At 36.1% G+C, this 24,452-nt stretch overlaps 1 protein-coding gene across 10 annotated transcripts in view; it reads left to right on the top strand.

Moving 5' to 3' along the window:
• Positions 1-24,452, top strand: part of BCAS3 (BCAS3 microtubule associated cell migration factor) — a 576,417-nt gene that overhangs the window by 43,873 nt on the left and 508,092 nt on the right. For all 10 annotated transcript variants that reach the window (XM_022552784.3, XM_089900965.1, XM_089900966.1 and 7 more), the window contains exon 6: positions 3,016-3,097. In XM_022552784.3, coding sequence (XP_022408492.1) covers positions 3,016-3,097 — 82 coding nt within the window. The remainder of the gene's footprint in view (positions 1-3,015; positions 3,098-24,452) is intronic.

Genomic DNA, 24,452 nt, shown 5'->3' with positions numbered 1-24,452 from the left:
TACCTGTTGCTGTACATTTAAAGAGGGATTTAGAGTAGAAGCTTAGAATAGAATAGGGCATTTAGGTTTGTTTTAAAAGCCGTTATGCTCAAAAGCATGGTGTGTTCAGATTTCAGAATGTTTTTGTATATCAAAGTAAGCTCTTGGGTATTAAATCCAGTGATAACAAACGTTTATCATATTGTGAATATGCCAAGACAGGCTTGTTTTATTCTTTATTGTTTAGTATAATTTAGTATAGCAGCTCAGTTAAATGTGATTAGACTTTTTAGCTTTAAGGCTTTATTTGATAGGACCAAAAGCTAAATGCTAGACTTGTGGCATATGGAAATAATAGTACAGAGCAGTGAATTTTGTGTTAGAATACTATGATTTGTTATAGGTATAAACCTTATTTGTGAGAGGTGGTTTTCATTACTCTGAATTATAATTTCAGTGCAATTTCTACAGTATTGTTTTTTTTAAATTTAATTTATTTTTATATTTATTTTTTAATTTTTGGCTGTGTTGGGTCTTCGTTTCTGTGCAAGGGCTTTCTCTAGTTGCGGCAAGCGGGGGCGTCTTTTCATCGCAGCGCGCGGGCCTCTCACTGTCGCGGCCTCTCTTGTTGCGGAGCACAGGCTCCAGACGCGCAGGCTCAGTAGTTGTGGCTCATGGGCCTAGTTGCTCCGCGGCATGTGGGATATTCCCAGACCAGGGCTCGAACCCGTGTCCCCTGCATTGGCAGGCAGATTCTCAACCACTGCACCACCACGGAAGCCCTACAGTATTGTTTTATAATTTATTTTTCATTGCATTCTTAGTAGAAATAGTATGTATATTGAAGAATACTGTTTATCCATTGCCCAACAAACAATCTGTTTTCAAAAAGTAAATGACTTGGCAGCTTTGGAGGTAGCCAATAATGCATCTGTAAGGTAATTGGACTGTATTAGTGATTTACCTTTTGGTGAAAGTGTTCTTAAAATCAAAGAGGTGATGGTAATTTTTGGATTTCAGAGAATGTGTGATTACTGCATTGGGTGGGAGATTGAACAAAGTGACCCTTTAAGGATTTTTCTAAACTGAAAATTCTGTTCTATAAGAATAAAATGTGGACTTAAGAGCTGCAGTATATAATGGCAATGGTATTTTATTTAGAAAATTAATGTTTACAGAGGAATTTGTAGAGAGGTAAATTTAAGAAGTAAATTTAAGTTTGCTATACTGAGTTCGTAGCTTTTGCGTGTTTAATTGGTGATAGGTGGTGCTATTGTTGCATAGTTAGTGGGAAGAGCCTAGCATTCCTCGTATCTTCTGCTTCCCAAGTGCTATAGAGGGATTTGCCATTGTGGCCAATAAATACATTGTAATAATTTTTATAAGCTAAATGAATATGATGGCTCTTTAAGAGACAAAAATATTTACAGTTTGCAGCTCTTAAATTTGGGTAGAAGAGAAGCTGAAGATCTAAAAAAGTAGTTAATCTAAAAGACAGCTCTGCAGATTTATAGTTTAATATTGGAAGATCGATAAGCCTTTTATAATGTATACAATGTTGATATTTTAAACTCCTTGTTTGGCAGGCCTATTTTTAAAAAATACCATCAGCGTGTTTATGGAATGTTTATCATTTTTATATCTGTTTTAAGTTCTTAGGTATTTAGAACGAGTTATTTCTATATCTGTTGTAAGTTTTCAGGTATTTAGAATGAGTTTTATAATATTTGCCATTTTCCCTATCTGATATTACATATTCCATCAAACACTTGAGAATTAAGAAAATGTATTGGGAACTACATTACCACTTATAGTAATCTGGAAAGCCTTTCTTAACATTATGATTTAATATGTTCAGTATTTCATTTAGCAAATTGTTCTTTGGAACCACTAATTCTGAAAAGCAGTTGTTTTCACACTTGACACAAATATTAGAATACCTCTTTTACTTTGGGATTAATAGGCTGCTGTACATCTGAGGAACAGATCTGATATTACTGAAAATGAAAGGACATTCATACGTGTTTGATCTATGTGTGTAAGAAGAATAATGACATTTAAAGATGCGTACATATTTTTTTATGCATAGAATACTGAAATTTAAAGCATCTTGAGGTCCTTTAGCACCTTTATAGTCTCAGCTTATAAATGCAAAGGAATATAGGCTTAGAGGAGGTAGGGGAAATGTGGAGATGTTGGTCAGACGGTGCAAAGTTGCAGTTTTGTAAGATGTACGAGTCAGGGGACGTAATGTTCAGGCATGATGACTGCAGTTAATAATACTGTATTGAAGACTGGAAAAATAGATTTCAGATACTCTTATCCCACACAGAAGGTAAGTCTGAGGAAGTGACTGTGGTAATCATTTCACCATATATATGTATATCAAATCTTCATGTTGTATACCTAAATGTATACAATATTTACTAAAATATATTTAGAAAAGAAAATAAGTAATAAAGGTTTATAGAGGTTAAATGATTTACTCAACGTAGTTAGCAGGTAGGGTTGCAGAACCGTAACTAGCAACTAGGTCATTTACCCTCCACCTCAGTGTTCTTTGCAACATGTTTTGCTGTTTTTCATTTATAACAATTTGCGAAAGTTACTACAACATTTAAGTTCTGCTTTTCAGAATGCTAAGAATATTTATGTTTTTCTTACATAGAAAACTGAATACTAATAAAAAAAATCAGAGTTGCTTTGCTCTGAAATGGAAGGCAGTCACATAGGAACCGAGCAGACTTTAACAAACTGGTAGTTTATTAAAGATAAAAATTACAGGTTTTCAGAACAGACCTTTTATTTTCCTATTCATATTAAGTGCATGCTCTTATAATTTTCTAAAAATATTTATGATAATGTAAGGTATTAATATACTTAATGTGTATGGTCAGCCATAAATAGGTGTGTGAATGTACATATACTACATTTCAGACCAAAAATCGTGATAAAAATTCAGGAGATCTTGTTTTTGTATAATAATGTTCTGACCTGCATTTTCATTTACTGAATTTTTTTTTCTGTCTTCTGCAGATCAGTGGGGAAGCACAGGAGCTTTTTTCTGTTCGACATGGCCCAATTCGAGCAGCTAGAATCTTGCCTGCTCCACAGTTTGGTGAGTGTAGCCGTTAAGAAGAAACAGATCATTCAGAAAGAGGTTTCTCTTTTATTGGTCTTGGACAACAGACAGCAAGAATGATAACTAAAGTCTGTTTTCCTCCACGTGTCCGTACTCCTTCCCCTCCTCCCTCCAAGATAAACTCTTAGTTCTGTCAGTTGAGATGGAAATAGGTAATTTTAACCAATTCAGTATGGCCATTCACTTTCTGCTGCGGTTTTGATTTATCTTCCTCCTCTTTGATCTCCATTTAGTTTCTGACATTGCTGGCTCTTTCTTGAAGCCCTCTTCTCTCTTGGTTTTCATGGCAGTGCTCTTCCCATATCCCTTCCTTGCTGACTGTGCCGCTTTTGTTATGTTTCTGGTTTAGCTTACTTCTGTGGGTATTCCCCAAGTCTCTGTTGTTCTCAGTGTCTTTGCTCCTCTTAGTTATACTTACTGCCTTGAAGAGCTTGGTTTTCACCATTATCTCGATTGTAGATGAGTCTGTTGTCTGTATTTACAGCTATGGCAGAAGTACAGTTTCGGGCTTTTGACCTTGGATCTCTGCTTTAATAAGGAAAACTTCGTAATGTTGTATTTAAATATTATGTATTTTTAAAATTAAAAAATCAGATATATGGTTAAATTACATCTGTTATTTGGAAGCGTAAGTAATTCCCAACTCTTTAATGATCTGAGCTTTCTAAGGGTTGTATTTTCTCTTTAATTTGCCTATGTTCACTCAGTAATGTTTTTGTATGTGCACTAAAAACAATCATATTAATATCATTTGCATACTTAAAAAGAGGATATTAAAATATTTTAATGCTATTATATTTTTAAAGTTTGTACAGAAGTTGGGAAATCTTCCTGATAATACTTCTTTATGCAGTTATTTCTCTACATTGGTGAGAATGATGTTTATTAAAATGTACTACTATTTGCATAACTAATGTTAGGGATTAATTTAATTATTAAATCTACTTAATTGAAATGGTAAGGGTGGAGGTAATAAGGCAACAATATCCTGCAGTCACGTGGAGATTTTTCCTTGTTATTGAACTGTATGGCATCTACAGTTATCAACTTTGTCTCTGCTTTACACTCTCTTTCTGTTTTCTGTTGCGTTTGTGTTTCGGTGAACTTTTTGACAAAGAAGATTGTTTTGGAATAACCAGCCTCACTGGATGGTTGGAATCAAGAAGAACTTTAGGGCTTCCCGGGGGGCGCAGTGGTTGAGAGTCCGCCTGCCGATGCAGGGGACGTGAGTTCGTGCCCCGGTCGGGGAGGATCCCACATGCCGCGGAGAAGTTAGGCCTGTGGGCCATGGCTGCTGAGCCTGCACGTCCGGAGCCTGTGCTCCGCAGCGGGAGAGGCCACAACAGTGAGAGGCCCGTGTACCACAAAAAAAAAAAAAAAGAGCTTTATTACTAAAGGACTCTGCCATGTCTTTGTTTCTTTTGTATGTAATTCACAGAGGCAGATTTTTCTCCTTTCATTTCATTTATGAAGTTCTTTTCTTTATGTCAATTATTTATTTTTTTAAAATTTATTTAATTAATTTATTTATTTTTGGCTGTGTTGGATCTTCGTTGCTGCAAGAGGGCTTTCTCTAGTAGTGGGCGGGGGCTACTCTTCGTTGAGGTGCGCGGGCTTCTCATTGCGGTGGCTTCTGTTGTTGCGGAGCACAGGGTTTAGGCACGTGGGCTTCAGTAGTTGTGGATCGTGGGCTCTAGAGCTCAGGCTCAGTAGCTGTGGCTCACGGAGTTAGTTGCTCCGCGATATGTGGGATCTTCCCGGACCAGGGCTCAAACCCGTGTTCCTGCATTGGCAGGCAGATTCTTAATGACTGCGCCACCAGGGAAACCCTATTTATTTTTTGTATTTTAATTTTTTTTTTTCCGCACTGCATGGCTTGTGAGATCATAGTTCCCCAACCAGAGATCGGACCTTGGCCCCCTGCGGTGGAAGCACGGAGTCCTACCCACTGGACCGCCAAGGAATTCCCCTCTTTATGCCAATTATTAATGTTCAACTTTTCTCAAATTTTTTACCTTGGGCAGAACTATATGAGAGAGTATAAAGCTTTAAAAGCTAATATTGCTAGTAGAATTTGAATTTGTTTAATTTACTTTGTCTAATTAAAAGAAAGATTTCTCCATCCACTATAATATACATTTATTTATTTATTTATTTAAAAAAATTTTTTGGTTGTATTGGGTCTTCATTGCTGCATGCGGGCTTTCTCTAGTCGCGGCGAGCAGGCGCTACTCTTCATTGTGGTGGCTTCTCTTGTTGCGGAGCACGGGCTCTAGGCGTGTGGGCTTCAGTAGTTGCAGCACGTGGGCTCAAGCACTTGTGGCACACGGGCTCTGTAGTTGTGGCTTGTGGGCTCTAGAGCGTAGGCTCAGTAGTTGTGGCTCACGGGCTTAGTTGCTCTGCGGCATGTGGGATCTTCCCGGACCAGGGATCGAACCCATGTCCCCTGCGTTGGCGGGCATATTCTTAACCACTGTGCCACCAGGGAAATCCAACTATAATATACTTTTACATGCACTATAAGATACTTTAAATACACTATTTTTTAGATTTAAGATGTAATTTCACAAAACTTAATGTTGTATGACTTGCAGAAATTACGTGTTGCTTTTATTGTATTTAATTTTTTAGATTTGTTTTCATCAAACATGCAACTGATCAGATAAAATTTGTAATGGAAAATAGAATACCCCTTTCCTCTCTTCTGCCCGTTTTGCTTTTGCGCTCACTTTGATGGAATAAGTCCTTTGGTAGCTTCCTGGAAAAGGATGTGTGGTAGATCTTGTTCATCTGAAGATGTCTTTATTTTTCTTTAATTCTTGATTGTTAATTTGTCTGGGTAAGAAATACTTGTTTGTAAGTAATGTTACTTCAGAAATTTGAAGGTATTGATCTAGTGTTATGGTTGAAGAATCTTAAGACATTTTGACACCTTTTTCTTTGTATATGGCTTGTTTTTTCCTCAGGAGCTAATAGAATGTTGGCTTTGTTCCCAGTGTTCCAAAATTTTGCACTGTTGTTTCTTGGTTCATATGTTTTTCTGGGCCTCTTTGATGTAGAAATGCAAGTAGTATAGTTATGAGAAAATTCTTTTTCTTTTTTTTTAATATCTTTATTGAAGTATAATTGCTTTACAGTGTTGGGTTAGTTTCTGCTGTACAACAAAGTGAATCAGCTATATGTATACCTAGATCCCCATATGCCCTCCCTCTTGAGCCTCCCTCCCACCCTCCCTATCCCACCCCTCTAGGTTGTCACAAAGCGTCAAGCAAGAAAATTCTTTAAACTACTTTTTTGATAGTTTCTTCTCTTAAGTTTTCCATGTTCTCTCTTTCTGGTACTTGTATTATTTGGCTGTTATATCCCCTAGAATGATTAATTAAAAAATAATTTCATCCCTGTTCTTTTTGGGAGATTGTCTCAATATGGATTACTAACTCTTCTTGAATAATTCTTTGCTGGGATGTCCCTGGTGGTCCAGTGGTTAAAACTCTGCTTTCAATGCAGGGGGTACGGGTTCAATCCCTGGTCGGGGAACTAAGATCCCACATGCCTTGTGGTGTGCCCCACCCGCCCCACAAAATGATTCTTTTCTGCTGTCTTTTTTTCTTAACCTCTCCTCATGCCCAGCACCTCCCTCCCTCCCTTCCTCTCTCTTTCCCTCCCTCCCTTCCTCCTTCCCTCTCCCTCTTTCCCTCCCCTTCTCTCTCCCTCCCTTCTTCCTTCCTTCCTTTCCTTTCTTCCTCCCTACTTCCTTCCCTCCCCCCCTACTTTCCTTCCTCCCTCCTTCCCTCCCTTCCTGTTTTTCTTTCTTGGTGTAATTTACATGTAAATATTACCAAATAGAATCCAGTGATCCATAAAAAATTTATACATCAGGACCAAGTAAAAGATATTCCAGGAATACAAGGTCGGTTAACATTTTGAAAATAAATCAGTGTAATTCACCATATTAGTAGAATGAAGAAGAAAACACAGTTGATCATCTCAATAGAAGTGGAAAAAAACTTTGGCAAAATTGAATAGCCATTTAGGATTTAAAAAAAGCTTTTAGCAAATTAGAAGTAGAAAGAAACATCCTCAGTATGCTAAAGATAATCCATAAAAAAATCTATAGCCAACATTATAATCAATAATGATATATTAAATATTGTACTTTCCTACTGAGTTTGGGATGGATCCTATCACTACTTCTATTCACCATTGAATTCAAGTCCTAGCCATTACAATAAGGCAAGAAAAATGAATAAGAGATGTAAATATTAGAAGGAAAGGTATAAAATCATCTTATTCATAGATAATTTGATTGTATATGTAGAAAATACAAAACAATCTACAAACTGTTAGAATTAAGAAGTGATTTTTTTAAAAAATTAATTTATTTTTGGCTGTGTTCGGTCTTCGTTGCTGTGTGCGGCCTTTCTCTAGTTGCGGTGAGTGGGGGCTGCTCTTTGTTGTGGTGTGCGGACTTCTCATTGCAGTGGCTTCTCTTGTTGTGGAGCACAGACTCTAGGTACGCGGGCTTCAGTAGTTGTGGCTTGTGGGCTCTAGAGTGCAGGCTGAGTAGCTGTGGCTCACGGGCTTAGTTGCTCCGCAGCATGTGGGATCTTCGCGGACCAGGGCTTGAACCCGTGTCCCCTGCATTGGCAGGCGGATTCTTAACCACTGCCCCACCAGGGAAGCCCCAATTAATAAGTCATTAATAAGAGCTGTTGCAAAAGTCCTCAGGAAAATACTAGCAAACAGAATCCAATAGCACATTAAAAGGATCATACACCATGATCAAGTGGGATTTATCCCAGGAATGCAAGGATTCTTCAATATACACAAATCAGTCAATGTGATACACCATACTAACAAATTGGAGGATAAAAACCATATGATAATCTCAGTAGTTGCAGGAAAAGCTTTTGACAAAATTCAACATCCATTTATGATAAGAACTCTCAAGAAAGTAGGCATAGAGGGAACCTACCTCAACATAATAAAGGCCATATATGACAAACACACAGCCAACATTGTTCTCAATGGTGAAAAACTGAGACCATTTCCTCTAAGATCAGGAACAAAACAAGGTTGCGCATTCTCACCACTGTTATTCAACATAGTTTCGGAAGTGTTAGCCACAGCAATCAGAGAAGAAAAAGAAATAAAAGGAATCCAAATTGGAAAAGAAGAAGTAAAACTGTCAACTGTTTGCAGATGACATGATACTATACATAGAAAATCCTAAAGATGCTACTAGAAAACTACTAGAGCTACTCAATGAATTTGGTAGAGTAGCAGGATACAAAATTACTGCACGGAAATCTCTTGCATTCTTATACACTAATGATGAAAAATCTGAACAGGAAATTAAGGAAACACTACCATTTACCACTGCAACAAAAAGAATAAAATACCTAGGAATAAACCTACTTAAGGAGACAAAAGATCTGTATGCAGAAAAGTATAAGACACCAATGAAAGAAATTAAAGGTGATACAAACAGATGGAGAGATATACCATGTACTTGGATTGGAAGAATCAACATTGTGAAAATGACTATACCACCCAAAGCAATATACAGATTCATTGCAATCCCTATGAAACTACCAATGGCATTTTTCACAGACCTAGAACAAAAAATTGCACAATTTGTATGGAAACAGAAAAGACCCCGAATAGCCAAAGCAATCTTGAGAAAGAAAAAAGGAGCTGGAGGAATCAGGCTCCCAGACTTCAGAGTGTACTACAAAGCTACAGTAATCAAGAGAGTATGGCACTGGCACAAAAACAGAAATATAGATCAATGGAACAGGATAGAAAGCCCAGAGATAAACCCATGCACATATGGTCATGTTATCTTTGATAAAGGAGGCAAGAATATACAGTGGAGAAAAGACAGCCTCTTCAATAAGTGGTGCTAGGAAAAGTGGACAGCTACATGTAAAAGATGAAATTAGAACACTCCCTAACACCATACATAAAAATAAACTAAAAATGGATTAAAGACCTAAATGTAAGGCCAGACACTGTAAAACTCTTAGAGGAAAACAGGCAGAACACCGTATGACATAAATCACAGCAAGATCCTTTTTGACCCACCTCCTAGAGAAATGGAAATAAAAACAAAAATAAACAAATGGGACCTAATGAAACCTAGAAGCTTTTGCACAGCAAAGGCAACCACAAACAAGACGAAAAGACAACCCTCAGAATGGGAGAAAATATTTGCAAATGAAACAACTGACAAAGGATTAATCTCCAAAATTTACAAGCAGCTCATGCAGCTCAATATGAAAAAAACAAACAACCCAATCCAAAAATAGGCAGAAGACCTAAATAGACATTTCTCCAAAGAAGATAGACAGATTGCCAACAAACACATGAAAAGATGTTCAACATCACTAATCATTAGAGAAATGCAGATCAAAACTACAATGAGGTATCACCTCACACCGGTCAGAATGGCCATCATCAAAAAATTTACAAACAATAAATGCTGGAGAGAGTGTGGAGAAAAGGGTAACCTCTTGCACTGTTGGTGGGAATGTAAATTGGTACAGCCACTATGGAGAACAGTATGGAGGTTCCTTAAAAAACTAAACATAGAACTACCATATGACCCAGCAATCCCACTACTGGGCATATACCCTGAGAAAACCATAATTCAAAAAGAGTCATGCACCACAATGTTCATTGCAGCACTATTTACAATAGCCAGGACATGGAAGCAATCTAAGTGCCCACTGACAGAAGAATGGATACAGAAGATGTGGCACATATATACAATGGAGTATTACTCAGCCATAAAAAGAAAGGAAATTGAGTTATTTGTAGTGAGGTGGATGGACCTAGAGTCTGTCATACAGCGTGAAGTAAGTCAGAAAGAGAAAAACAAATACCGTATGCTAACATATATATGGAATCTAAGAAAAAATAAAGGCATGAAGAACCTAGGGGCAAGACGGGAATAAAGACACAGACCTACTAGAGAATGGACTTGAGGATATGGGGAGGGGGAAGGGTAAGCTGTGACAAAGTGAGAGAGTGGCATGGACATATATACACTACCAAATGTAAAACAGCTAGTGGGAAGCAGCTGCATGGCACAGGGAGATCAGCTTGGTGCTTGGTGACCACCTAGAGGGGTGGGATAGGGAGGGTGGGAGGGAGACGCAAGAGGGAGGGTGTATAGGGATATACTTATGCATATAGCTAATTCACTTTGTTATACAGCAGAAGCTAACACACCACTGTGAAGCAATTATACTCCAATAAAGATGTTTTTAAAAAAATAGAGCTGTTGCATACCAGAGTCATTAGATCTTTGGTGAACTGATTCCCTTACAGTGTATTTTTCCAGCATTATTTTCAGCCGTCACCAGCATCCCCTATCTAAGCCTTCCTCTCCCCAACAACGCTCACTCCTTTGTGATAGTTTTTTTTTTGTGTGTGTGTGATAGTTTTTTTGAACTTTAGTTTCCTCAAGTGATCCATCTTCTTTCTTTCAGACCTTTTCATTTGCTATTTCCTCTTCTAGAATACTCATGTCCTAACCCTTCTTTCTTGTTTTCTGATGTCAGTAGTATGTGCTCCCATGGGATTTACTGGTTTTTTATTTTAGTTACTCAGTTGCCTCTTAATTGCTAGGTTTATAGACTGTTTTCATATTTTCAGTACCTAACAGAGTACTTGGTACAAGGTGTTAATAAATATTTGAATGTTGCTGCATGGTATAATGTTTTGAAGGTTATGATCTAGAAGAAAAGCAATTTTTCTTTCTGTAGGTGATTCTGTGCAAAGTCTGTCTCTTAACTAAGAGCAGAAAAACTGAAGGATTTGGATGTTCTTTTACACTGTAGAAGGTCATTATTGTATTTAATGGGCATTTACTCCCAACGACACAGTTTGTTCTTCCCTATATTTTCATGGTCACTAACAATCATCGATTACGTTTTTAATGAACCTACACTTGCTTTAGAATTTTTTTCAGTGCAGTCTTCCAGGGAGCTATGACCAATCAATTGGTATTCTCATGTCAGATAAAAGCTGTTATTATCTTTCAAATCTGTCTTTTTAGAACTTAATTCCAAGTAAATTCTTCTTCCTTGTTACTCTTAGGAGCCATAGTGGTTTTTAGTAACTCAGTACCTCACTTGTGAAATAGAATATAGCAATATGTGTGATTTAATATATAAGTTAAATTTAATATAAGTTAAAAATTTTATATGACTATAGATTTTGTGCTAATAATGCTTATTTCCGAGGAATGGGATCAGAGGACATATACATTTTAGTATGTTTTAAATTCCTTAATATAAAGACCATACAATTAATTCTAACCAGCTAAAGTATTCATTATAAAAATTCAAGGAATACTGAAATGTAGAAAGTGAAAATTCACGTGATTCTGTTATTAGGGATAAACCCAGGTTACCTCTTTACTTTCCTTCTTTTCTCTCTTTACTCAGATACTGAGCATGTATTGACAGCTTAGAGTATGTATTTCCTGTTTTTTTCCCCCTAAGCTATTCATACATGCACGAAAGTAACTTGTAGTAGTATGAACAGGACCTGATTCAAGTTCTTTACATGTATTATATATATTTGCTATTGATGTGTATATGTAGGTTTTTTCATAAACAGTTTATATTATGAATGTCTTTCCATTTCAAAACTTTCAACATTGCTAAAAATTATGTCATTCCATTGTATAAACATTTATATTAATTTTAACCTTTTCCCTATAACAGGTTATGTAGTTATATGCTTCTGTATATGTACATTTAAAAAATACACAAGGAATTATAAATATTTTCAGGATAATTCCTAGAAGGGGAATTACTGGGTAAAAGAATGTATACATGTAAAATTTTGATACATGTTGTAAAATTGCTTCTCAGAGAGAATATGTTGTCATTTATATATGAGAATTCCTTTTTTTCCCCCAATTCTGTCCTCTACTGGCTATTATGAATCTTTTCAGTCTTGGCCTGTGTCATGGAGGAAAATCCTATTCTTGCAATTTTTCTGTCTTTGAGTGCTAGGAAGATTGGAAAAATCTTCATATTTTTGCTGTTTATTCTCATAATACCATGCTTGTTTGTACTCTTTGCTCTTCTCTTACTGATTTCAGCTCTCTACTAGATGATTCTTAGTGAAATATTATCATGGATATGTGTCCTGTAGACTTCCTGTGTAGTTTGCAACCTATCTTGTTATTTGGTGAAATCTATCAGTTTTTTATGTTATATATCTTTAGTTTCACAAAAAGAAAAACTGCATATTTTACCATGTCATTTCAAATCATGACTCTCTTTGAATGTTGTATTTTTTTTCTTTTTTTAATGTTTTCTTTTTCTTTTATATCTTCTTGATTGTTTCTTGCCAACCTCTGATTTTCATAGCTTTTGGGGGAAATCTCTCCTTTATTATGGTCTTTCCCTTACTATAATATGTTCCTTTGGAATCACAGGAACAGTGATTTATTAATCATTGCATTCTCTGCAGTGCCTTGCATAATATGTGGAATATATATGGGTGGTGCCCCCGAAATGAATTTATCCAGTATTTTATAAAAGAGAAACTAGAACTCCACTTTTGTATAAAGTTTTTTTCTCTTTTTTCTTTTAGTCATTTATCAGTGACCAAATGGATAGCGCCGCTTTTGACTCTGAGTTTATAACTCTATTAGGAATTATCTTAGCCTTGTGCTTATGCTGTTTGCTTATTGATTATGGAGTAGACGATCATTTTGGCCTCTCACCTGAACCAGATTTCTTACAAATGCAGATTGAACCTTACTCGTTATCGTTAGGAGTCCAATATACTGAGTATCTGAACTTCCTTGTTTTAGAGCAAATTCTTATAAACTAGCGCCTTTACTCTGGGAATAGACAGACTCTGTGGAGATACAGTTTCCTCAAGTGCCTGTGAACCAAAATCTTAATACTCATCCAAAACACTGGGTAGCCAACTTGGCTTATTCCTTCTAGCTTATTTTGTTATTACTTACTACTGGAAAGGTACTATTGTTTTTTGTTCTGCTGCGCACGGAATTCACAGTTTCACATCTTAAAATATTAAAAGGTTTTAAAATAACCCCAAGATCCAACCCATTTTTCCCTTAGTGGAGTGTAAATGCCATGTATTTTCTGAAGCTTGTAATATTGTAAACAGCCCACCCATGCAGTCAATAATACTAATTGTTGCTGACTTTTTATGATATGAATGGCTTAAGTTATTTTTTAGAAGCAAATATGAGTAGAACACCTTTAGAATTGTTAAACTTTTTCTCATTTTCGTTTTTTGGGGGGGATATATTTTCATATAGGGTGCACTTTTTGTGTGTTGAATTTTCATTACTTTTCTCAATGTACAAGTTACCTCTTTCATCCTCTTCAAGCAAGTTAAATGTGGCTTTTGTCACATTCAAGGAAGAGCTCTTTGATTTGTTCAGTCATATCAATTCAGAAATTCTGCTTAACTTTTCCAGAACGGTTTGCCATAAGTTTTTCTTTACTGTAAAAATGTAATAACTATGGTTAAACAAGTAAATCTTTACACATACTCACAGTCTGTTCATCCAAAACACTAGCAACCTTCCAAAAGTAGGCCAACTGACATTTGCTTACAGTCATCACCAGTATTTTGCAAAGAGGAATCAGGCTTATCGACATTTTAAATGGCCAAACTATGAGATTTAGGGCTTCCCTAATGTTTTCTGCTCTAATTACTTCTCAGTTTGCTTTGTGTATGTTTTTCATAACACCTGGTCCTTATCAGTGGAGCCTTTATCACTTGGGATCATTTAGATTTTTACAAAATTTTGCTAAGCCCATTATTCAGATAAATTATAACTTGGGAACATTTGTTCTGTTCACTATCAATTTATTTAATATTTTTGGTCAGAGAACAGTGTTTCTGATAGAGAATGTTTGCTTTAGAAGTGCTGCTTTTTTAGTTTAAAATTTTTTTTTAGTTTTTGGTGATGTCATGGTATTAGAGAAATTGATTTAAGAGTATTCTCAGTTTATACCTAAATATTTGATCCCTGTAGTTAGGGACTTTTCATATGAGGGCTGTAGTGCGTGGGAAGTATACTGAACAGAAAAGAGAGGAAGTAAATTGATAAATCAAGTGTATAATATTGCTTAGTATTTTTCAGATAAAATTCTAGGTTGATAATAAGCATTATCACCACTTTACCGCTGTTCTGCAAGGTGAATGCCATGACACGTAGTTGATAAGTGATCCAGCTGGAAATTGAACTTTAAAGCTCGCTCCTTAATAATTTAGGCCTCACTGTGTCCCATTATATGATTTTTCCATTATTACAGGGAAGCACTTTTACCAAATTCAGGTGTTTCTAGGCTGTGTCTCTGACAGCAGGAATCAAACAGTTGTGTATCAGTTGAAATGTGTAAAAAGTAGCTCTGTTTTCTCTGTGTTTTCATCCACTTTTGAAGGTCTAAAATGTCTTCAGTTGTGTCTTCATTATATTTGGAGCCCTTGGTTGTCTAGTCTAGTGGTGAAGAGCATTGAAAATAGTCAATATCGGGACCAATACATAGGAAAGCTATTATCCTACATTAGTGTATTTAAAATTTTAAGCTGTTGGGATAAAGTATGTCACAGAGACAGCTGTAATGTATTTAAGTTACATTCACCCTAAATTAAATCAGCCCTTTAAAAGAAACGTTGGTTCCCTTTACAGGACTTAGTATAAACTATTAAAAGTACATCAAAAGGATTAGTGACGGATATCTCGAATCAGATAAAAACAAAGGTGTAACATGAAGCAACTAAATTACATGTGAGCTTAATGATTCTGACCCAAATAAACAGACTTGTAATGGAGATGCTGATTATTATCAGTACAGCTTAAATGCTTTTTTACTTTAGAACTGTAAAGAAGATTGTAGGAGTCTTAGTGAATTGGACAAATTATGGTCTTGGAAATCTGTGTTTATTTATCACAACACATTCCTAGGTGTGAAAGTGAAAACTCATAATTTTCTAAATAATAGTTATTTTAAAGTAAGTCTTTTAGTGACTTCCCTGGTGGTCCAGTGACTAAGACTCCATGTTCCCAATGCAGGGGGCCTGGGTTCCATCCTTGGTTAGGGAACTAGATCCCACATGCTGCAACTAAGAATTTGTATGCCGCAGCTAAACATCCTGCGTGCTGCAATTAAAACCCGACATGGTTAAATAAATAATATATATGAAAGTCTTTTTTTTTTAATATCTTTATTGGAGTATAATTGCTTTACAGTTGTGTGTTAATTTCTGCTTTATAACAAAGTGAACCAGTTATACATATACATATGTTCCCATATCTCTTCCCTCTTGCGTCTCCCTCCCTCCCACCCCTCCCTATCCCACCCCTCTAGGTGGTCACAAAGCACCAAGCTCCCTGTGCTATGCGGCTGCTTCCCACTAGCTATCTGTTTTACCTTTGGTAGTGTATATATGTCCATGCCACTCTCTCACTTAGTCACAGCTTACCCTTTCCCCTTCCCATATCCTCAAGTCCATTCTCCAGTAGGTCTCTGTCTTTATTCCCGTCTTGCCCCTAGGTTCTTCATGCCCTTTTTTTTTTTCTTAGATTCCATGTATATGTGTTAGCATACGGTATTTGTTTTTCTCTTTCTGACTTACTTCACGCTGTATGACAGACTCTGGGTCCATCCACCTCACTACAAATAACTCAATTTCCTTTCTTTTTATGGCTGAGTAATATTCCATTGTATATATGTGCCACATGTTCTTTATCCATTCATCTGTTGATGGACACTTAGGTTGCTTCCATGTCCTGGCTATTGTAAATAGAGCTGCAATGAACATTGTGGTGCATGACTCTTTTTGAATCATGGTTTTCTCAGGGTATATGCCCAGTAGTGGGATTGCTGGGTCATATGGTAGTTCTATGTTTAGTTTTTTAAGGAACCTCCATACTGTTCTCCATAGTGGCTGTACCAATTTACGTTCCCACCAACTGTGCAAGAGGGTTCCCTTTTCTCCACACTCTCTCCAGCATTTATTGTTTGTAAATTTTTTGATGATGGCCATTCTGACCGGTGTGAGATGATATCTCATTGTAGTTTTTTTTTTTTTTCCGGTACGCAGGCCTCTCACTGTTGTGTCCTCTCCCGTTGCGGAGCACAGGCTCCGGACGTGCAGGCTCAGCGGCCATGGCTCACGGGCCCAGCCACTCCGTGGCATGTGGGATCTTCCCAGACGGGGGCACGAACCTGTGTCCCCTGCATCGGCAGGCGGACTCTCAACCACTGCGCCACCAGGGAAGCCCTCATTGTAGTTTTGATTTGCATTTCTCTAATGATTAATGATGTTGAGCATTCTTTCATGTATTTGTTGGCAATCTGTGTATCTTCTTTGGAGAAATGTCTATTTAGGTCTTCTGCCCATATTTGGATTGGGTTGTTTGTTTTTTTGATATTGAGCTGCATAAAGCTGCTTATAAATTTTGGAGATTAATCCTTTGTCAGTTGCTTCATTTGCAAATATTTTCTCCCATTCTGAGGGTTGTCTTTTCGTCTTGTTTATGGTTTCCTTTGCTGTGGAAAAGCTTTTAAGTTTCATTAGGTCCCATTTGTTTATTTTTGTTTTTATTTCCATCTCTCTAGGAGGTGGGTCAAAAAGGATCTTGCTGTGATTTATGTCATAGAGTGTTCTGCCTATATTTTCCTCTAAGAGTTTGATAGTGTCTGGCCTTACATTTAGGTCTTTAACCCATTTTGAGTGTATTTTTGTGTATGGTGTTAGGGAGTGTTCTAATTTCATACTTTTACATGTACCTGTCCAGTTTTCCCAGCACCACTTATTGAAGAGGCTGTCTTTTCTCCACTGTATATTCTTGCCTCCTTTATCAAAGATAAGGTGACCATATGTGCATGGGTTTATCTCTGGGCTTTCTATCCTGTTCCATTGATACATATTTCTGTTTTTGTGCCAGTACCATACTGTCTTGATTAATGTAACTTTGTAGTATAGTCTGAAGTCAGGGAGCCTGATTCCTCCAGGTCCGTATGAAAGTCTTTTAAAGGATTTGTCTTTATTAGAAATAATTTACCTGCAATGAAGCTCATCAATTATAAGTATAAAATTTGATGAGGTTTGCCAGATGGATACCGTTATGTAACTACTACCACAATCAAAACACAAAGCCATTTATCACTGTAAGAAGTCCCCTTTTCTACTTTACATCCAGTAAAATGGCTATATCCAAAAGAGAAATAATAACAAGTGTTGGTGAGATGTGGACTAATTGGGACTTTCATATATGGCTTATGCAAATGTAAGATAGTACAGCCACTGGAAAATAGCTTGACAATTCCTTAAAATGTTAAATACAGAGTTACCATATGACCCAGTAATTCCACTCCTAGGTGTATAGCCAATAAAAATGAAAACAAACACCTATACAAAAACTTGTGCATGAATATTTATAGCAGCATTATTCATATTAGTCAAAAGGTAGAAACAATCCAGATGTCTGTTAACTGATAAAGAGAATGTGGTATAACCGTACAATGGAATATTACTTGACCATATAGGATTGAAGTTCTGATAAATGCTCTAACATGATGAATCTTGAAAACATTATGCTAATTAAAAAAACTCAGCTATAAAAGGCCACAAGTTATTGATTTCATTTTATATGAAATATCCAGAATAGGCAGATTCATAGAGAATGAAAGCAGATTAGTGGTTTCCTGGGGTTGGGAGATTGAGAGGTTGGGGAATGACTGGTAATGTATAAAGGTTTTTAATTTTTTGGGCTGATAAAAATGTTCTAAAATTAATTATGGTAATAGCTGCACAACTCTGTAAATATGCTAGGAACCATTGAACTGTACATATTGTAATCTGCTTAATGTAAAAGTCCCCTTGTATCCTTGTAACTGGCCCCAACTTGGGGTCCCAAAACCACTAATATGATTTATGTCTCTATTGTTTCTGCCTTTTTGGAATTTGAAAAAAATGGGATATATAACATTTATATGTGGTTGGTTTCTTTCATTTCACATAATGCTTTTGAGAATCATAGCTGTTGTTGTGTGTTTCAGTTTAGTTGTTCATTCCTTTTTAAAATTTGTGAGTAGTATTCCATTGTCTGGATATACTCTAACTTGTTTTTCCTTTCATCAGTGAATGGTTATTTGGATTATTTCCAGTTTTGTCTCTTATGCATAAAGCTCCTCTGAATAGTTGCTTGTGTATATATGTTTTCATGTCTCTTGGGTCAGTATTTAGGAGTGAGATTACTGGGTCCTATAGTAAGTTAGGCTTAATTTTATAAGCAAATACCAAATTGCAATTCTAAAGTAGCTATACTGATTTGCATTCCCACCAGCAGTGTTCCATTTTTCCTAATGATAAATGATACTGATCATGTTTTCTTCTGCTTATTTACCATTTTATTATTTTTTTATAAAATTGCTCTTAAAATATTGCCCATTTTAATGTTTTTTTTTATTACTGAGTTGTAAGAGTTCTATATATATTTTAGGTATATATTTTAGGTAGAAGTTCTATATATATTTTAGATAAATGTAAAATATGTACAAAGATGTGTTCCTTCATGTGGCTCACCTTAATGGGCTTTGGAAAAAAAAAAGACTTTTCGAGCAGCCTTAGGTTCATAGCAAACTAGAGCAGAAGGTACATAGATTTCTCTATACCCTCCTTACCTCCCATTATCAACATCCATGCTTTTCCTCCCCCAGGTTGATTAGGTGGCCAGGCTGAGGAGGGAGGCTTGGGGCTGATGCTCGGTACCCCATGTTCACTGGTCCATGTATGGGATGTGGATTGAACAGGTTAAGATGGGATAACATTTTATAGTGATTTGACTAAGATATCATACTACAGAATCTGAAAAAAATTGGTATAGACAATTTTATTTACAAAGCAGAAATAGAAACACAGATGTAGAGAACAAATGTATGGATACCAAGGGGGAAAGCGGGGGTGAGATGAATTGGGAGATTGAGATTGATATATATACACTACTGATACTATGTATAAAATAGATAACTAATGAGAACCTACTGTACAGCACAAGGAACTCTACTCAATGCTCTGTGGTGACCTAAATGGGAAGGAAATCCAAAAAAAGAGGGCATGTATTTATATGTTTAGCTGGTTCACTTTGCTGTACAGTAGAAACTAACACAACATTGTAAAGCAATTATACTCCAATAATAATAAAAAAACCTGGAAAACCCCAAAACGAAAAGCAAACAACAAAAAAATAGTAGATGGCCGATCTCCCAATTCGTCCCACCACCACTCTCACCCCCACCACTTTCCCCCCTTGGTGTCCATATGTTTGTTCTCTATATCTGTGTCTCTATTTCTGCCCTGCAAACTGATTCATCTGTACCATTTTCTATATCTTTCTATTATTAATTTCTAATTTAATCCCATTTTTATCAGAAGGCATAGTTTATATGATTCCAGTCCTGTTAAGTGTTTTGCGATTTGTTTTATGTCCCTGAATATGGTCTATCTTGTTCCCTTCTTCTGTATCCTTACTGGTTGTCTTTCTGCTTCTTCTGTCAGTTATAGGAGATGGTTGTTGAGATCTTCCATAATAATAGTTAGTGAATTCTTTTAATTTTATCAGTTTTTGCTTTTATGTGTTTTACCACTCTGTTACTGGGAGCAAAAACATTTAGGATGGTGAAGTCTTCTTTATGTGTTGATCTGTTTGTTTTTAGTGAAATCCCTGGTAATATTCCTTGCTCTGAAACCCACTTTTCCTGTTATTAATGTAGACACTGTTGCTTTCTTTTTACTAGTGATGGTATGATATATCTCTTGTGATCTTTTTTACTTTTAACCTTTGATTTTCTTTATATGTGAAATGCATTTCTTGTAGGCAGCATATAATTGTGTCTTGCTTTTTTATCCAACATTGCACTCTGATTATAATTGTGTTTTAGACCATTTACGTGTAACGTTTGTATTACAGGATTTAAATTATAAAATGATTCTGCTTTATCTCCTGTATTCTATTAATTGTCTCGTTTTGTTTTTAGTGGTAATTTAGGATTTAAAATATATATCTATAATTCATCACAACCTACCTTCAAGTAGTATTATACCATTTCATATATTGTATAAAAATCTGAAATACATAACAACAATAAAAAATGTGATTGAAAAATGGGCAAAGAACTTGAGTAGACATTTCTCCAAAGAAGATATGCAAATGGCCTATAAGCACGTGAAAAGATGCTCAACATCATCATTAGGGAAATGCAAATCAAAACCACAAAGAGATACCACTTCACATCCATTAGAATGGCTAGAATAAAAGAAAAGAAAAGAAAAGAACTGCACAGAAAATGAAATGTTGGTGAGGATGTGGAAAAATTGGAATCCATGTGCTTTGGTAGTGTAGCCACTGTGAAAAGTGGAATGGTGGTTTCTCAAAAATGTGGATTTGTGAAAAAAATTGGTTATTTATTTAGAATATATAGATATTCTAAAATAGGATATATAGATATATCTTTTAATAGATTTTATTTTTTAGAATAGTTTTAAGCTCACAGAAATATTGAGCAGAAAATATAGAGTTCCCATATATTCCCTGAAATGAGAGTTCCTGTTGCTCCACATCCTCATGAGCATTGATCATATCAATCAGTGTTCTACTACCTGTGTTATGGTATTTCATTGTTTGAATTTGTTTTCTATGATAACATATGATGGGACACATCTTTTTTTTTTTCAGTTAACATATAAAATGTCACTAGGAATAAAATAATCAGTTTTGGCTTTTCATCTGTTCTCTTTTTTAAAAATTTTTTTAATTTAATTTTTTTATACAGCAGGTTCTTATTAGTCATCAATTTTATACACATCAGTATATACATGTCAATCCCAATCGCCCAATCCATCACACCACCCCCCCACGGCTTTCCCCCCTTGGTCTCCATACATTTGTTCTCTACATCTGTGTCTCAATTTCTGCCCTGCAAACCGGTTCATCTGTACCATTTTTCTAGGTTCCACGTATATGCATTAATATACGATATTTGTTTTTCTCTTTCTGACTTACTATGCTCTGTATGACAGTCTCTAGATCCATCCACGTCTCTACAAATGACCCAGTTTCATTCCTTTTCATGGCTGAGTAATATTCCATTGTATATATGTACCACATCTTCTTTATCCATTCGTCTGTTGATGGGCATTTAGGTTGCTTCCATGACCTGGCTATTGTAAATAGTGCTGCAGTGAACATTGGGGTGCATGTGTCTTTTTGAATTGTGGTTTTCTCTGGGTATATGCCCAGTAGTGGGATTGCTGGATCATATGGTAATTCTATTTTTAGTTTTTTAAGGAACCTCCATACTGTTCTCCATAGTGGCTATATCAATTTACATTCCCACCAACAGTGCAAGAGGGTTCCCTTTTCTCCACACCCTCTCCAGCATTTGTTGTTTGTAGATTTTCTGATGATGCCCATTCTAACTGGTGTGAGGTGATATCTCATTGTAGTTTTGATTTGCATTTCTCTAATAATTAGTGATGTTGAGCAGCTTTTCATGTGCTTCTTGGCCATCTGTATATCTTCTTTGGAGAAATGTCTGTTTAGGTCTTCTGCCCATTTTTGGATTGGATTGTTTGTTTTTTTTATATTGAGCTGCATGAGCTATTTATATATTTTGGAGGTTAATGGGACACATCTTTTCATATGCTTATTTGCCATCTATATGTCTTCTTTGGTGAGGTATCTGTCAGATCTTTAGCCCAGGTTGTTTCTTTTCTTGTTGTTGAGTTCTAAGAGCTCTTTGTATATTTGAGATAACTGTGCATGTGTATAATATTTTTTCCCAGTCCATGGCTTGTCTTATTCTCCTCACAGTGTCTCTTGTAGAACATATTAAAATGTTGTTTTCCTCTTCCCTACATGTATTGTAGCTTACTTGATGCTGTCTCACAACTCACTGATGCTGTGTTCATTATTTTCCTGTCTTTTTTTCCCCTTTTGTGTTTCCAGTAGTTTCTATTGCTGCCTCTGCCTGTTTCCTAATCTTTTTTTTCCATCTTTTTTTCCTTTTGTGTTTCCAGTAGTTTCTATTGCTGTCTCTGCATATTTCCTGATCTTTTTTTTTTTTTGCATTATCTAATATATCATTAACCTATCCAGTGTATTTTTCATTTCAGACACTGCATTTTTCATTTTTAGAAGTTGTGTGTGTGTGTGTTTCTGTATGGAGAGATCTCCCATGTATTATTTAAAAAAATATTTATTTATTTAGGCTGTGCCAGGCCTTAGTTGTGGCATGCGGGATCTTTAGTTGCAGCATGCAGACTCTTAGTTGCAGCATGCGTGCAGGATCTAGTTCCCTGACGAGGGATCGAACCCAGGCTCCCTGCATTGGGAGCATAGAGTCTTAGCCACTGGACCACCAGGGAAGTCCCTCCCATGTCTTTTTAACATGTTCACATTCTCTTCTACCTTCTTGAGTAAATGGAGTATGCTTATCAGAGAGTTTAAATGTCAGCCTGTTCTATGGAAAGATATACTGTGTTTGTGGATTGGAAGAATTAAAATTGGTAAAATGACCATGCTACCCAAAGCAATCTATAGATTCAGTGCAATACCTGTCACAATACCAATGACATTTTTCACAGAACTAGGACAAATAATTTTAAAATATGTATAGAAACACAAACGACCTTGAACAGCCAAAACAGTCTTGAGAAAGAAGAACAGAGCTGGAGGTATCACACTTGCTGACTTCAGACTATACTACAAAACTTAAGTAATCCAAACAGTATGGTACTGGCACAAAAACAGACATAGATCAGTGGAACAGAATAAAGGCCAAGAAATAAACCCATGCGTTTTTGGTCAATTGATCAGTGACAGAGGAGGCAAGTATATACAGTGGAGTAAAGATAGTCTCTTCAATAAGTGGCACTGGGAAAACTGGACAGCTACATGTAACAGAATGAAATTAGAACATTTTCTCACATCATATGCAAAAGTAAGCTCAAAATGGATTAAAGACCTAAATGTAAGACTCAAAACCGTAAACACTCATTGACATAAATTGTAGCAATATTTTTTTGTATCTGTCTCCTAAAGTAAAGGAAATAGAAGCAAAAATAAACAAATGGGACCTAATTAAACTTAAAGGCTTTTGCACAGCAAAGGAAACCATTGACGGAATGAAAGAAAACCTACTGAATGGGAGAAATGATATGCAATGATATGACGGATAAGGGGTTAATATCTAAAATATATAAACAGCTCATACAACTCAACATAAAAAAAGCAAACAACCCCATTAAAAAATGGACAGAAGACCTGAATAGACATTTTCTCAGAGAAGATGTACAGATGGCCAACAGGCACATGAAAAGTTGCTCAACATCATCAGTCATCAGAGAAATGCAAATCAAAACCACAAAACCTCATGCCTCTCAGAATGGCTGCCATAAAAAATGCCAAATAACAAATGTTGGTGAGAAAAGGGAATCCTTGTACACTGTTGGTGGGAATGTAAGTTGGTGCAGCCGCTATGGAGAACAGTATGGAGGTTCTTCAAAAAACTAAAAATAAAACTACCATATGATCCAGCAATTCCACTCCTAGGTATATATCCAGAAAAACAAAATAAAACAAAAACACTAATTCAAAAAGATTCATGCACCCCATTGCAGTGTTCACAGCAGCACTATTTATAGTAGCCAAGATATAGAAGCAGCCTAAGTGTCCATCAACAGATGAATGGATAAGGAAGATGTGGATATACATGTACACACACACACGCACACACACACACACACACAGACACAATGAAATTTTGCCATTTGCAGCAACATGATTGGACTTAGAGGGTATTATGCTTAGTGAAATAAGTCAGACAGAGAAAGACAAATGCTATACAATACCACTTCTATCTGGAATGTAAAAAATACAATAGTGAATATAACAAACAAAAGCGGACTTACAAATATAGAGAACAAACTAGTGGTTACCGGTGGGGAGGGGCAAGATAGGGTTAGGGTATTAAGAGTTACAAGCTAGTAGGTATAAAATAAGCTGCAAGGAGATACAAACTACTGTATATAAAATAGATAAACAACAAGGTTCTACTGTATAGCACAGGGAACTATATTCAATATCTTGTAATAAACTATAATGGAAAAGAATCTGAAAAAGAATATGTATATATATGTATATATAACTGAATCATTTTGCTGCACACTAGAAACTAACACAACATAGTAAATCAACTATACTTCAATTTAAAAAAATTAAGCTACAAGGATATATTGTACAGCATGGGGAATA

Source organism: Delphinapterus leucas, chromosome 19 (genome assembly GCF_059928025.1).
Source record: "Delphinapterus leucas isolate spDelLeu-1000000601 "Yukka" chromosome 19, BTC_Dleu_Yukka2, whole genome shotgun sequence".
In the NCBI taxonomy this organism is placed as follows: domain Eukaryota; kingdom Metazoa; phylum Chordata; class Mammalia; order Artiodactyla; family Monodontidae; genus Delphinapterus; species Delphinapterus leucas.
This window is presented reverse-complemented; position numbering and strand designations above follow the sequence as displayed.